At 39.3% G+C, this 14,692-nt stretch overlaps 1 protein-coding gene across 8 annotated transcripts in view; it reads left to right on the top strand.

Annotated features, from left to right (window-relative positions):
- Window positions 1-12,103, top strand: part of atp11c (ATPase phospholipid transporting 11C (ATP11C blood group)) — a 38,745-nt gene extending 26,642 nt beyond the window's left edge. The window contains exons 9-31 of one of the 8 annotated variants that reach the window (XM_005722981.1): window positions 90-154; window positions 246-327; window positions 416-566; window positions 1,133-1,330; window positions 1,861-2,031; window positions 2,455-2,663; window positions 2,824-2,895; window positions 2,997-3,070; window positions 3,178-3,281; window positions 3,388-3,569; window positions 4,339-4,605; window positions 4,768-4,939; window positions 5,054-5,156; window positions 5,260-5,405; window positions 6,210-6,269; window positions 6,908-7,035; window positions 7,548-7,683; window positions 7,770-7,835; window positions 7,996-8,099; window positions 8,224-8,380; window positions 10,397-10,502; window positions 11,486-11,517; window positions 11,794-11,824. In XM_005722981.1, the coding sequence (XP_005723038.1) occupies window positions 90-154; window positions 246-327; window positions 416-566; window positions 1,133-1,330; window positions 1,861-2,031; window positions 2,455-2,663; window positions 2,824-2,895; window positions 2,997-3,070; window positions 3,178-3,281; window positions 3,388-3,569; window positions 4,339-4,605; window positions 4,768-4,939; window positions 5,054-5,156; window positions 5,260-5,405; window positions 6,210-6,269; window positions 6,908-7,035; window positions 7,548-7,683; window positions 7,770-7,835; window positions 7,996-8,099; window positions 8,224-8,380; window positions 10,397-10,498 (2,749 nt within the window). In that variant the 3' untranslated portion in view covers window positions 10,499-10,502; window positions 11,486-11,517; window positions 11,794-11,824. Of the gene's footprint in view, window positions 1-89; window positions 155-245; window positions 328-415; window positions 567-1,132; window positions 1,331-1,860; window positions 2,032-2,454; window positions 2,664-2,823; window positions 2,896-2,996; window positions 3,071-3,177; window positions 3,282-3,387; window positions 3,570-4,338; window positions 4,606-4,767; window positions 4,940-5,053; window positions 5,157-5,259; window positions 5,406-6,209; window positions 6,270-6,907; window positions 7,036-7,547; window positions 7,684-7,769; window positions 7,836-7,995; window positions 8,100-8,223; window positions 8,381-9,422; window positions 9,514-10,393; window positions 10,503-11,485; window positions 11,518-11,793 lie in introns of those variants that run through there. The other 7 variants (XM_005722978.1, XM_005722983.1, XM_005722987.1 and 4 more) reach the window with 7 other exon arrangements.
- The last annotated feature ends 2,589 nt before the right edge of the window (window positions 12,104-14,692 follow it).

Genomic DNA, 14,692 nt, shown 5'->3' with positions numbered 1-14,692 from the left:
TGCCAGGTTTCCATTTAGAGGATAGAGGGGTGTGGGTTCCACAGCAACTGTATGACTAAATAGGTGGATCTACTGATGTGATTGTGCAGGTCACTGGGCCCAGAAAACCTCCTGCTGAAAGGAGCAACTTTAAAGAACACTCAAAGCATCTGTGGTAAGTCAATAATAGCTTTTTTTACTGGTACCATATTAAAGATGGCTCGATATCTTAAAGACTGATGTCTTTTCTTATTTTCTTTTTTAAGGTGTTGCAGTTTACACCGGCATGGAGACAAAGATGGCTCTTAACTACCAAGGAAAATCTCAGAAACGCTCTGTTGTGGAAAAGTAAGTTTACAGGGAAAAACAGTATGTATAAAACAAGTCTAAAAAAAATACATTTGATACTCACTAATTTGAGTTTTTATGTCTACAGGTCTATCAATGCCTTCCTTTTGGTTTACCTTTGCATATTAGTGAGCAAGGCCTTAGTGTGTACTACACTTAAGTATGTATGGCAGAGCAAGCCTGGACAGGATGAGCCCTGGTACAACGAGAAAACTCTGAAAGAAAAGGAAACCAATCTGGTGAGTTTGCATTTTAGAAAACTAATGAAAACAAACATTATAGGAAAAAAAAGGAAAAGTGACTGAGGAAAATAAAACATGTCTAAAGCAGAACTAGAAGAACAGCTGTTGCAAGAAAAATGACTAATATGGCTTGTTAGATAAGTTTCATCATACTGTTATTGTGTACTACATACATACATACTGAGGCCTATGTTAATTCAATAGTAATTATTATAATCCTTAAAGGGCTGCTGAGGGAACTCTATACATAGTTTTAAAGTTCTTATAAAATGAGCAAAATGGCCACTGTTGCCATATGATGTAGTCCGTTTCATGTCATCTGTTAACCTTCTGCTTTAGCCCGCATTCAACATTGTGACTGCCATTTCCTCATTTTTGTTGCAAGTATAAACAGTGACGTCTAGGACTGCAGAATGGTTTCTTAGAATTGCTTAGGTTATGGAGAAAATGATGCAAACCGCAACTCACTCTTTCTCTCTCTATACATATAAATACAGTGTGTATATATCTCTCTCTCTATATGTGTAAATATATTATGTGCCTCTTTGTTTTTTTACCAACAGTACCTTAACATGTTCACCGACTTCCTGTCCTTCATGGTGCTCTTCAACTTCATCATTCCAGTGTCCATGTATGTGACCGTTGAAATGCAGAAGTTTTTGGGATCGTTTTTCATATCCTGGGATAAAGATTTCTTTGACAGTGAAATTGAGGAAGGGGCACTGGTCAACACCTCGGACCTCAATGAAGAGCTGGGACAGGTCAGAAATATCTGTCATTATGCTTTCTGTAAACTCTGCATTTCTGTGTCCAAAATTTTTCAGTTATATTAACTAAATTCCTCTATTGTTTATAAAAACTCTAAAGCTTTTCCTGAACATTTCATCTCCAGCATCTATGAACGATGTCCAGATGTAATCTGTAGAACAATCACTAGCACTATGATGTAGTTTTCCATCCAAACAAGTTTATATTTTATACTGAATTTTGTGTATTTTAAAAAGCAAAACTTCTACCCGAGACTAATGTAAGTGCTTCTTTAAAATGAATTTTCCTTGTTTCATTTTTATTATGGCACTGCTGACTTAAAGGGCGCTGCCATAGATCAGTCACACTTGGTTTGCCAGATGATTATTTGAGTTAAAGGTGATGCTCCGTTAAACTGATTAATGCAGTGTAATTTCCTCCGGGAAGTAATTGCCTAATATTATTGTTGGAGGCTTTTAAACGAGAAACTGAATTCTTATGGTTTTGGAAGTGTGTGTCATTTTTATTTTCATGTTGCCTGTAGGTGGAGTACGTCTTCACAGACAAGACGGGGACCCTAACTCAGAATAACATGGAGTTCATAGAGTGCTGCATTGATGGCCACCAATACAAGTACAGGGATGCGAGCTCGGAAGTGGACGGATTCTGCGTTACAGATGGACCTATGAACACAGTACAACAGAAAGCTGGCAGGGTGAGTGTTGTGGTGTCCCGCCATCTGTTGTAAAAGTCATACAAGGATTAACATATGGCCATTACATAGCTCGATGCCCAGAAAGGCCCTTTATTGGTCACCCTGGTACATTCTCCTTGACATGTCGACATATGCGCTATAACATAGCGGAGGGAAGGAGCTGCATGCTCCTGACACGAGTGCTTGATAACACTTCACAGACTATTGCACTTAATTACTTGTGCTGATAAGGGGTCAGTTTGGTTATAAATTCTAGGCGTTATCCAAACTCCAGCTACTGTATATAGCTCCTTGTTTGGTTGTTAATAATTAAGTAAAAAAAGATTTATGAATTTATTTTAAGGTTTATGAATGAATTTTCTACTTGTAAAGCCCTACATTTTTTTTTAACAGTATTAAGCCACGTTTACGTAATTTTCATAGGAAAGGGAAGAGCTGTTTCTGCGTGCCCTGTGCCTGTGCCACACAGTCCAGGTAAAGGAGTCTACAGAGCAGGGTCAAGGTCAAGATGGACGGATAGACCAGGTGGATGGATTAATGGTAGATGGACAAGTGGTCCCTCCACTGCAGGAGCAGAGGGGCTTTATAGCCTCCTCACCTGATGAGATTGCTTTGGTCCAGGGTGCAATGAGGTAAGAGGTTGGGTGTCATGACTCAGTGATTTCAGGTGGCTATTTGACAAGCACACAGTTGGAATTGATAAACCTAAGGAAAATGTAACTGGTATAATTTCGTTATAATATTTATTGAGAACATAAAAGCCATCTGTGTTTTGATTTGTCTCGATCTCAGGTACGGCTTCACATTTCTTGGCCTCGAAAGTAAAACCATGAAAATTCTCAACAGGGCAAATGACGTTGAAATGTAAGTTAGTCATTTCTTGGAATGTCTTTTCTTTTTTTAAAATCTCAGTTATTGTTTGTATTTAAATTACATCTTTTATTTCCTCTGCGTACATCCTTTAGGTATGAATTGCTTCATGTGTTGAACTTTGACCCAGTCAGAAGGCGAATGAGTGTAATTGTCAGATCAATATCAGGTGAGCTTAAGGTTACTGTCAACGTTATTGGAATGCTAATAAAATAGCGTTGGCCAGCACATCCCTGATGCTGGGTGTCTGTATAATAGTGTGTTTTTCGTGCCCAGGTGAAACACTGCTTTTTTGTAAGGGAGCCGACTCCTCCATCTTCCCCCGAGTCAAACAGGAGGAAGTTGAAAAGATACGCATGCATGTGGAGCGTAATGCAACAGTACGTGGTGGAAAACATCTCGTTTTCCTAAATTTTCAACTGTTGGAATGATTTCATTGCATAACATTTTGTCTTTTATAACATCAGCTGCTATTTTACTGTTTAGGATGGTTACCGGACACTGTGTGTGGCCTACAAACATCTTACTGCTGAGGAGTATGACCAGGTAGATTCAGGATTAAGGGAAGCTAGACTGGCTCTGCAGGACAGAGAGGAGAAGCTCATGGCTGTTTACAACCAAGTGGAGACTGGAATGAATCTAATTGGAGCTACTGCTGTTGAAGATCGGTGGGTGCTCACACAAAATGTATAACTGTGATGCTCTTAATTGTGAAACTGCTGTGTTGAAACCCCAAATATGTTGATTCTGTTCATCTGGACGTAGTTTTTCGTGTTGAAACCTGCTGAATATCCTTAAATCCACATACTTGTGCTGTTCTTGCCCCTTAATAAACATCAGTGCCAAAAGGAAGAGGAGTGAGTGCAAAAGCACAAAAAGGAGTGCAAAAGCCTGTGATGAGCATATCACCAAGCCTTGTCTGGACTTGCTCTTTATGTTGCTGCAATGAGTTAATTCCTCCCTTTGGGGATGTTTTAAATGTCATCAACTGTCACTTTTTTCACCATGTATGACTTTGGCTTTCTATTTTCATCTGATTAGTTTGATATCAGCTAAAAGCCCTTCTTTTTAGAGCGTTTTAATTTAAGCTCACACTGCCATCTTGTGGTTAAGTTGTGACCTACAATCAAAGATTCCAGCTTTTAAAAATAGACTGCATAAATTGCAAAAGTTTAGGTCTAAAACACATGCATTGCCTATAACAAAGGAAGTAAACATATTCCTGAATCACCATTTATTCATCATTTAATACACAAACACTCACACTTTTAAAGGACCACACCTTCCCAAACCATTATGACATGAAATTTGGTAATTTAGCTTAGCTTTTTTTTTTGTTTTGTTTTTTTTTAAACACATGTATATAAACTATACATAATTGTAGGCATTCTTGCTGCTAGTAGTCATAATGATCCTTTTCTATTTGTTATTCTACAGTCTTCAAGAGGAGGCAGCAGAGACTATGGAGGCTCTGCAGGGAGCAGGTATTAAAGTGTGGGTCTTAACAGGAGACAAGATGGAGACGGCCAAATCCACCTGCTATGCTTGCAGATTGTTCAAGAGGAACACAGAGCTGTTGGAGCTAACAGTGCGTACTCTAGAGTCTCCAGGAAAAAGGCGTGAGGACCGACTGCATGACCTCTTGCTCGAGTACCACAAGAAAACTGTACAGGATGCACCACCAGCAAAGACACGTGTTGCCAGGTTGGCACCTTAGATTACAAAAGTCTGTGTGCTATGTACTGACATTATTCTGATTTTTATTTATTGTTTTGGCTTTTTATTAGGGGGTTGTGGGGCAATAGTTAAAAAAAAAAAAAAAAACATTAGTAACGATTAAACTATTTTGTCTACTCTGTATTGCAGGAATTGGTCCAGCCAGGATTATGGTTTTATAGTAGATGGAGCCACTCTGTCGATGGTGCTCAACTCATCCTCTGAAAACAACTTACATGACTATAAGGACCTATTTCTGCAGATATGTCAAAACTGCACGTCTGTGCTCTGCTGCCGCATGGCTCCCTTACAAAAGGCACAGGTCAGAACAGTGATTTAATAAGCTGAGAAATAAAACTGAATTGATTTCTTTCACAGTGAAAGATTATTTCTGATTTTATTCAGCTGTTGTGCCTCTGTATCAATCTATCTATAGATAGTTAAAATGGTGAAGAACTCCAAAGGCAGCCCAATCACCCTTTCCATTGGAGATGGAGCCAATGATGTCAGCATGATTTTGGAAGCTCATGTAGGCATTGGTAAGAAATGTGATGCTGAAGCTGATTTAGCCATCTTTAATTACTGTTCTATGTATAGTGGAGTGCAGAAATGTGTAATTTGTTTTGGGCCTTGGTGTTTCAGGCATTAAGGGGAAAGAGGGTCGACAGGCGGTGAGGAACAGTGATTATGCCATCCCCAAACTGAAGCACCTCAAGAAACTTTTGTTGGGACATGGGCATCTCTACTATGTTCGCATTGCACACCTGGTGCAGTATTTTTTTTATAAGGTAAGTGGAGATTCTGTGTCCAGGAGCACTAGGAGCACCCACTAGAGCCTGACAGATATATTGTTTGACTGATATTAGCTTTTTGCTGATATGTCAGTATCAGCATAACGTGACCATAATATGGGTCTCAATGTTTTCCACCAGTTGTAACTTCCCCTTTGTGAAAACACATGTTTGGAATGCTACAAACACAACGATCAGGTGCTCAGAGTGTAAATGACTAATCAGCATCTTGATTTGGAAATAAAACAAGTTAATGTTTAACCTGCATGGTTACATTTTGTCAGATAAAAAAGGTTTGTGATATATGTGGGCATTTCGTGTGCCTGAATGAAAAGAAATATTGACCCATACATTGGATTTGTAAATCAGTAAATACCAGTTTCAATCTTAAAAATCCTATATTGGTCAACATCTAGTAGCCACCAAAAGCCATTTGGTATCTTTACACTGGTGCAGTGGTTAGCACTGTCACCTCACAACAAGAAGATTCTGTGTTTGGATCCACTGGCTGACTGGAGTTTGCATGTTCTCCCTGCTTGTGCGTGGCCTCTCACTGTATACATTGGCTTTCCCACAATCTAAATTGGCAGGTGTGAACGTGAGCACGAGTGATTGTCTCTTTTTTTGTCAGTCTAGCCATAGACCGACAACCTTTAGCTCCACCGCAATCCTGAATCCTTGATAAGCAGAAGGAAATGGATGGATACAAACACGCTCATACACATATAGTCTTACATGCGAGACTGATTTTTTTAGGTTGAACTCTGTATGACCCTGTTTTCATTCTCTGTTCGCCTGCAGAATCTTTGCTTCATCTTACCACAGTTTTTGTACCAGTTCTTCTGCGGCTGTTCCCAGCAAGTAAGTATATCTAATTGAGGTTCAAAGACATTCTGAACATGAAAGGAAGTAGTGTTTCCTAAAATCACACCTCTGTGTGCTCCCGATTGCTCAGCTCTTGTCCTCACAATCCCCTTTCCTCACTGTCCCTGGGATGTATGCACTTTGTTATCGTCATACAATATAAATAGGCAAAACTCATGCCGGTCATGTTGTGCCACCACGAATACACCATGACACAATATGGATATTTTGGAATCCTGGTGGCATTTGTTTGTTTTCCTAGTCTTCGAAAAAAAAATTAAAATAGGAGAAAAATCTCATGGAAATTCTTTTGAGCACAAGGATTCATTTTATTATTATTATGACATCTGTCATCCTTTTTAAGATCACCGAGTGATTATATTTTTGTGTGAAATGTGAAGGTGATTTTCTTTTCTTTTGTTGGTTTTTTTTTTTGGTTTCCCCATCATGCCACTGGTCTCTGATATAGATCTTTCACAAGCACATGAAAGATGTATATAAGCTTGCTCATGACGTGCTCTGTGCTCAAGTTATGGTTGTGTGTATGAGTTGTGTCCTCTCTGTGATATTAACCCCTCCTCCTCCTTACCAACCCTTCCCTCGTCAACCTTTCCTCCTGCTCCCATCCTCCCCAGCCCCTGTATGATGCGGCCTATCTGACGATGTACAACATCTGCTTCACCTCTATGCCCATCCTGGCTTACAGTCTTTTCGAACAGCATATTTCCATTGAGATGCTCCTGGAAAATGCTACCCTCTACAGGTAAACTGGGATATAAAAGTAGATGTGCTTGTTATGTTCTGTCCTTTCATCAAAAATCCCACATTAATGGAGATTAGGAGATTCTTTTCTTAGGTTTTAAATCTAGACTTGGAAGGATTTCTGTGTCTGTGCAACACTTCACTATTTAAAGAATTGGTAACACTATCTGGAGACTAATGTGTTTATTTTGAATTTAGGTACAGAATTATATTGTATACTTTTACTATACAATACAATATTGTTACTAAATAAAGTCCTGGTTTGGGTTCAGGCGTAATTTAAAAGTAAAAAAAAGTAAAAATAAATATTTAATGAACAGGTTACAAAGTTCTTCTGGTGAAGTTGAGTTAACTAATTTTGATGGTAGCTCATTTGTATTTACACAGTAACTTTTTTGGCCACCATTAATATGTTATATAATGGTGTTGTCCTTTTGTGTGATAAACAGGAAATGTTACACAAAGACACAGTAAGTAAATAAATTTGTTAATTTTCCTCTTTCAAATCTTTAGACAGATCGGTAAGAATGCCATGTTACGGTGGGGACCATTTCTCTACTGGACATTACTGGGAGTCTTCCACGGCTTGGTCTTCTTCTTTGGTGTTTGGTTTTTGTTCAGCAACCCAGCCCTGCAGGATAATGGCCAGGTTTGATTCAAATCCACTTCTAAACAGGTTTCATATCTACAGTCTCCTAAGTACAACTGCTGATTGTTTTATTGTTTTGACTCTAGGCTTTTGGGAACTGGTCATATGGAACGATTGTATTCACCATCCTTGTTTTCACTGTAACACTAAAGGTAAGCTCTACCCCTGTTTATTTTGACATTTATAAAACGTCTATCATTAGAGTGGACATATGAGTTTGAAGCAGATATTTTGTTAGTCATGTCTTTTGCAAAGTTCTTTTATATGTTTTTTAAAAGATCTCTTACTACTTTCTTTTCTCCAACATTCTAGTTGGCTCTGGATACACGGCACTGGACATGGATAAACCACTTTGTGATATGGGGTTCCCTGGCTTTCTATGTGTTTTTCAGCTTCTTCTGGGGAGGAGTAATATGGTTAGAATTCAACTGAGGATTAAAAAAACAAATCTTATTGTAGTCATTTTAGTTGGCCTTTTCATTCTAGTCAAACATGTATCTCCTCCAGACAGTATAAACTGAAGTGTCATCTCTCCCCCAGGCCTTTCCTGAGACAGCAACGGTTATACTTTGTGTTTGCCAACATGCTGAGCTCGGTGTCAGCCTGGCTGGTCATCATCGTGCTCATCCTGCTCAGCCTATTGCCAGAAATCCTCTACGTGGTGCTCCGCAAGCCCCGCGGCCCTTACGCTCGACAGGTAGTGCTATAACTCTCTCTCTCTGTCTCCCTCTCTCTTTTCTCCCCCTCTCTTTCTCTCTCTCCCTTCCCTTTATTCGTTCTTTTCTAATTATTATTTTTGCTAATGGTTATTTTTGTTGATGGAGCATATGTTTAATATATTTTAGGTTGAACTGATAGAGGTTTATGAAGTACTGTTCAGGGAAGGATTTAAATCAAGGAATTTTAATGCGATTGCTGATTATAACATTTGCATGGCTTTGCTAACATAGAGCAATGCAGATCTTTACGGAGCTGTTTGCCTCTCTTCACACTTCCTTTGCTTTGGTGTTAGATCATTGGGAAGAAGGTGGTGGGAGGGGTAAATTACATCTGACCTTATTCAGAAGTGGAAAAAAGATGTTTGAAAGCACAAATATCTGATCTATTACAGCCCTCTGCTGGCTATTTAAAGCATGACGTACATTATGCAGGTTTATATTAGGGGGTTTTAAGAGATATGTTTAATGAGAGAAGAAAGGGTTTGAAAAGAAACCTAAAAAAACAAGCCAACCACCCCCAAAACATATTTTGTGTACCAAGAGATAATTTTTTTAAGTGTCTGTGCGTCTTTAAAATTATGCCTGTTGTTGAATTATTTCTGAAGGCTGTTTTTATTTAACTTCCACCAGAAGTCTGCCAGAGGCATATTTTGTCATTTCAGTGGGCTCTCTAATGTGTTTGCAAGCAGATGGAAATGATTGGTGGTATTCTTGCTCTTTTCTGTGGGTTTTTTGTTATTGTGTCTAGACTTGATTTTTATTCCTTTTTTGGATGGGGGAGAAGTAATAAACTAAATGAGAAGTTTTGCTCATATTTGTGGAGAGCCACATAACTTGCAGATTTGTACAATATTCAGGACTTGCGTATGTATGGTGCACATATTTTTATTTTTTAGGCTCATTTTTCACCTTTCCTACTTTTTCCTAACTAGTGCTAATGCTTTGCTCTTTAACACACTCATAACTATCTCACCCTCTTATTTCCTTCTCTCTTACTTCTCTGGACAATCCTCCCTAAAGATGAAACATCGCCTTCCTTCCTCTGGGACATCCACTATCTTCATGTTGTCACAGACTGCTAGCTCTCACAGCTTCTCATGGAGTGACTGAGGTCTCTTTTTCTTTGTCAGCTTTTATACTTCAGAATTTCTGTGTCTGTGCACCACTTGCCTGCTTCCTACTTCTGTGTCCTTCCTCTCCCACTGTTTCGACTCCTTTCTTCACCTATAATAACTCAGGCTGCTGTTTTGTAGATTTTAATAGTCCAATTTGCTTGGACAGATTAGGTCAGACATTTCAAATTTCTGATGTACTGTGTCACATATCAGGAATGCTATCCTTGGAAGGCACCATTTTAAACCTTGACTTGAGGGATTTTCTTTTTTGTGACACTGGGAAGAATGGCACGCTGCCACCTCTTCCAGCAGTGTGGAGTAGGACAGGTTGTCCATGCTAAAAACTTGCTGTTAGTCTGCCATGCTTGTCTGCCTAGTTGTATCAGTCAGTGTCTCCTCCCAGCTGCCTTTGCTGCTCCACTGCCTGCTGCCTTCGCATGTCCAGTCAGGTGGCTGCAGCACATCACAGCATCCAAACGTACCTGCATGAGGCCCAAATTCACAACCTCATCCTGGATCCTCAAGCCTGACAGTGTGTGTGTGTTTGTGTGAGTGTGCGTTTGTATATGTCTTAAGACATACTTATTTTGTGAAATTTGCAAGAATAGTCACCCTATATTATTTGAACCTATTAAAAAGTCGACTAAAGGGCTTCCAAAACGGATCATTCTTAGAAGGGTTGTCTAAAATGGCTCCTGGATTAATTTTCATTGTCTACATGTCTACTTTGAAGTCTTTCTGAATGTATTTAATTGTTCTTTGTTTATATATTTATGTCTGTGTGCAAAAGAGAGCACAAGATGGTGAGAAAGGCAAAGTATGTATGTGATTATCAGCGTAGTGTCGTCACTGGTGTCTCTTGCCTCACCCTTCTAGAAGAAGCTGGTTCAGTCAAGCGCAGGGGGCATCCAGTCACCCCGGTCGTCAGCCAGGCCCCTGCTCATGAGAACCTTTTCAGATGAGTCCAATACTGTCAGTTAAACAGGTACCAGCCAACTTTCAGGCCATTTAAGCCAATCAGTGATTTGCTCCCCCAGTCAACCAGTCCAGCAGCTCTCTCATCTCTAACTTTGAGTTTTAACAAGGAAATCAAAGACGGTAGCATAAAGGCCGCATTTATTTAGACTCTTTGTGTTCTTGTGTGTTGTGTTAGGCTCATATTGGCTGGCTGAAGAGATGCGCTTTTCCCATGCCTCTTGTTTTGTTTAATCATTTCTATTAAACTGACCAAATGGTGCATTCACTTGATATGTGAAAGCATCCATTGACCTAATCTTTCAAAAGTTTTTTGTTTTTTCTGTTTGTTTTTTTTGTGCAAGCTCGTGCTCCTTTCAGCCTCCCTTTCGATGCCCAGCTTGTATTTACCTTTCTGCATGCGCAGATGTGCTTTCAAATCCAAATCTTTATTTCAGCCTCTCGCATTTTTGGACCTTGTAAGAGTGTCTGTGTGTGAAGTGTCTGTGGTGGTTTCATCCTCTTTACCCAACAGTGTGAAACAGCAGGGCTGGCCTATGATTTTGGCCCCATTTTCTGAAATATTTGTGCTGTTTGTAACAATGTGGTTTAATCATTTGTCGTGGTCACTGTCTTCTGTGTGTATATCCAAACCCTAATTGGTCGTGGCTGTCTGCTTACTGTTTTATATGTGAGTGCATTGCATGACTCGGTGCATGATGTGATGTTGGCATAAGCTCTGCCCAAATGCTACTTCATGACAGGGGGTAGACGAAAAAAATATCAAACACAAAAAAATGTAAACACTGCGAATAATGAAAAGCAGCCATTGTGTTGTGATGTTGTGCTAAATATCCTTGGGTGTTTACATTTAGTTTTTGTCCACCCTCTGGATGAAGGACTGAATGTTGCACATATCTGTCACTATTGACTATCGTCTCTGGTTGCGCAATTTTAGAAAGAGACTGTATGACAGCTTGCAGAGTTTAACTCACATTTCTACTTTCCCTGTAGCCATCATTGGAATCCCTCCTACAAACATCAAGGTAAACAAAGAGTCAGCACTAACCTTCTGTATTTGCTTAGTGTCTCTGCTGAGCTTCAGAAATTCAGTAGACTTGGATCAAATCGGGATCATTTCCTTTATTAATTTCTTTTTTAATCTGGTGGAGGAAACCGGTGGCATTGTAGTGACCTTCATGTTGTTAATCACTGCTTATTCATTTGGGGTGTGATTTCAAGGTGTCTCGTCCTTGTCCTCTTGTTGGTATGAACTTATGACGAAGGCATCAGGTAACATCTGCTCACCCAATCCTTTTCAGATTGCAGCAGTAATGCCACTATCGTACAAGCATCTAAAGGAGCGCGACTAAAAGGCATCGAGGACTCATAACAGTCACGTCAACCTCATTCAGGGTCCCGTTCCAAGGAAGACCGTCTGCCATCTGAAAGGAGGAGATGGAAAAAAATCAGAAGAAACACGTTCGGTCCTTTGAGAGGGTTTAAAAGTCTTTTGACTTGTGTGTCTCCTTCTCCGTCCTTCGCTGTCCAACCTCAAAAAGCAGCCACCTCTCATGCATGCTTACAGAGCAGTGCTCTACATTCTTTTATACAGTATCTACTTAGACCCCAGGCATGAGTTTTCTTTCTTTTTTTTTTTTTTGTACCTTACTATAGAAACGAATGCATACATGGCTGCCCTGTCAGTAGCTCTATTCATCTGCTGTTTTAACAAGCAGCTGAAATATCCACTTCAAGAATGCTAAATGTGCATGAAAGAAGGCTCAAAAGAACACAACTCCACCAACGTTTAGTCTCTGCATTCTACAAGCTTTTTTAATATATTATCAACAGTTTCAGAGGTTATTCTACTTTAGTGTTATTACACTTTTCAACTGTTAAGTTTTAAATTGTTTCAAATATTTTAGTAAACACACTCCTCAACGGATCCAAATCATTTGGGATGAAAAGTTACTGAATGTGATTTCAGCCCAGCTCAGATCAGCTTAACGACTGTTAAAGTGGTTTTCTGGTTGTAGATGTTTATTTGTATCTAGTAATGCCATTTATATTGAATACTAAGATATGAGGGGTCAGCAGAGGTCATATCAACCCTCAGTCCAAAAACTGCGTGTGTTTATGTAAGGCTAAGAAATGCATTAGAGATTTTAAGGATATTCTGGCAATGAGACATTGCTTGGAGCGTCACCTCCAATATTCCAACCTCAGAGATAGTTCAAGAGAGTCAGATTTGAATGAGAAAGTTAATATATGTACAGTAGTATAGAGATATATTGTTAGCATCTGCTTGAAGCCAAAAACATGAACGCAATGCGATCAGAGTCTGTCCGCACTCACGTGCCCTAAAAGTGATGTTTTGTTGTATGGGTGTGACACAAGTGTAGGGCAAATGCACTGGGTGAGAATAGCCACAAATGCCTGTGTGTAATGTAAACCAGGATTACTTGAAACCTTACTGATGTAGTTCTGTTAGACATTTTCTGCACTATTAAGGAAACTGGTTTCTGCATTGTGTAGATGGTCACCAAGGCACATGAATATATGCCTGAGCGCACACACGCACATATCAGAGAAGAACATTACACGAACAGTAACCACCTTACACATAATGTCACACATGTACTAGAGCCTAAATGAGGTATTTGTATTCTTAGCCATTTACAAGTTTGCTTATTTTGTCTCAGTCAGGCTGAAGTTGGGGATTAAAGAAAACCAGCTTCATCGGAATAGTTAATGCCACTGTGAGACTCTACTCTCTGGAGTGGACCGTTTGGCCCCTTGTTTCTTCCTTTAACTTGTGTGTAGTGCTTCATACATTCCATTTAAACATAATTACATGATTTCAGACTCTTTTGATGATGCTTTGGTTTGTTTCTTTTTTTTTTTTTCCCCTTTCTTTTCTTCACAAGTGTATATTGTGTACTTTGCATATTTATTATTAAGTAAATGTAATTTGACTCACAAATGTTATATTTTTTATTACTTTCAGTTTTAAATTGTGGAGCGTGTTCTGCTTTGTGTCATTTTAGTTGGCCTGTTTTACTACAGCTCTGTTGTGAGACTGTGCCAGTGTCATTAAATAGTCAATTTTATCTACACAAAGGCAGGCAGACCCTCCTCTGTGAAGACATTCGGCATCCCAAAATTAGCCTCGGACCCAATGCCACTACTTTTTGTCTGGTGGTTTAACTGCAAGTTGAAGTTGAAAGCGATCATTGTTACTGATTATTTATGTTTAGATGCCAATCTGTATAGAATATGTCTTTATGATGATTTTAACTACTGCTTTGCTGATCTCTGCTCAAACATGCTGTGTATTAAATCTCCCTGACTGTAACCTAAATAGCTGTAAAAATAAAATTTAAAAAAATCATCTGCACAATGGCAAATGCAGCTGTTAGGCCTAAGGGACTTTAAGGATTTATATGGAAAGCAGGGGTTTTGTTTTGTTTTTGTTTTGTTTGGTCACCTAAAGACCTGTGCCAGAGATAACTGGATGTAAGATGATTCACAGAAGGGGCTGCCTGCTTTGTTACCAGATATAAACCTTTAAGTTACATATATATGGAAAAAAGAAATGCTATTTTCGAAGCTTAAAATGTGTTCAAATCTAATTTTGCCTGTCTAAATTAAAAGTAAAAAGAATGGATTGTATTTTTAATGCAACCTTTTTCCAGCCACTTTTTTTTATAAAATCAAAATGTTAAAAAAAGAAAAAAAAAATAAGCACGAGAGGCTTTGTGGTTGCGGACCCTGTCTGTGAGGGGTGGAGGTGGGCACAGCAGCAGTTCTGCACAGCAGGGACATCTTGCCACCTCCAGCCTTTTGGGTCTCCAGCTTCAACACTCTAAACCTCCAAGCTGAATGTACCTCTTTGAAAAAAAAATTATATTAAAAACCAGATGTTGTTCTTTAATAAAGCAGAATGTTTTGAAGATATACAAACTGCTTTGTGCTGCTTTGCACCACATGTTGTGTCAGCAGGTTTTGTCTGATGGAAGATCTGAATGTGTGTGCCTGGGGGGGGGGCTGAGAGGCTAAGCTGGATCAGCTGAGTGACTGCTCTCCCACTGCTCCATGCATGGCCTCGGATTAAAAACAAAACAAAACATTAAATCGCCGTCACTGTATAGGAGAGATTTACATACATGCATATTTACACGTTTTCTGCACTCTGCAGTTGATCTATTCCAGGGAGTT

The sequence above is a fragment of the Pundamilia nyererei genome, unplaced genomic scaffold (assembly GCF_000239375.1).
Source record: "Pundamilia nyererei isolate P.nyererei 1_Seehausen unplaced genomic scaffold, PunNye1.0 scaffold00008, whole genome shotgun sequence".
Classification (NCBI taxonomy): domain Eukaryota; kingdom Metazoa; phylum Chordata; class Actinopteri; order Cichliformes; family Cichlidae; genus Pundamilia; species Pundamilia nyererei.
The sequence above is the reverse complement of the archived record's forward strand: the minus strand, read 5'-3'. Positions and strand labels throughout refer to the sequence as shown.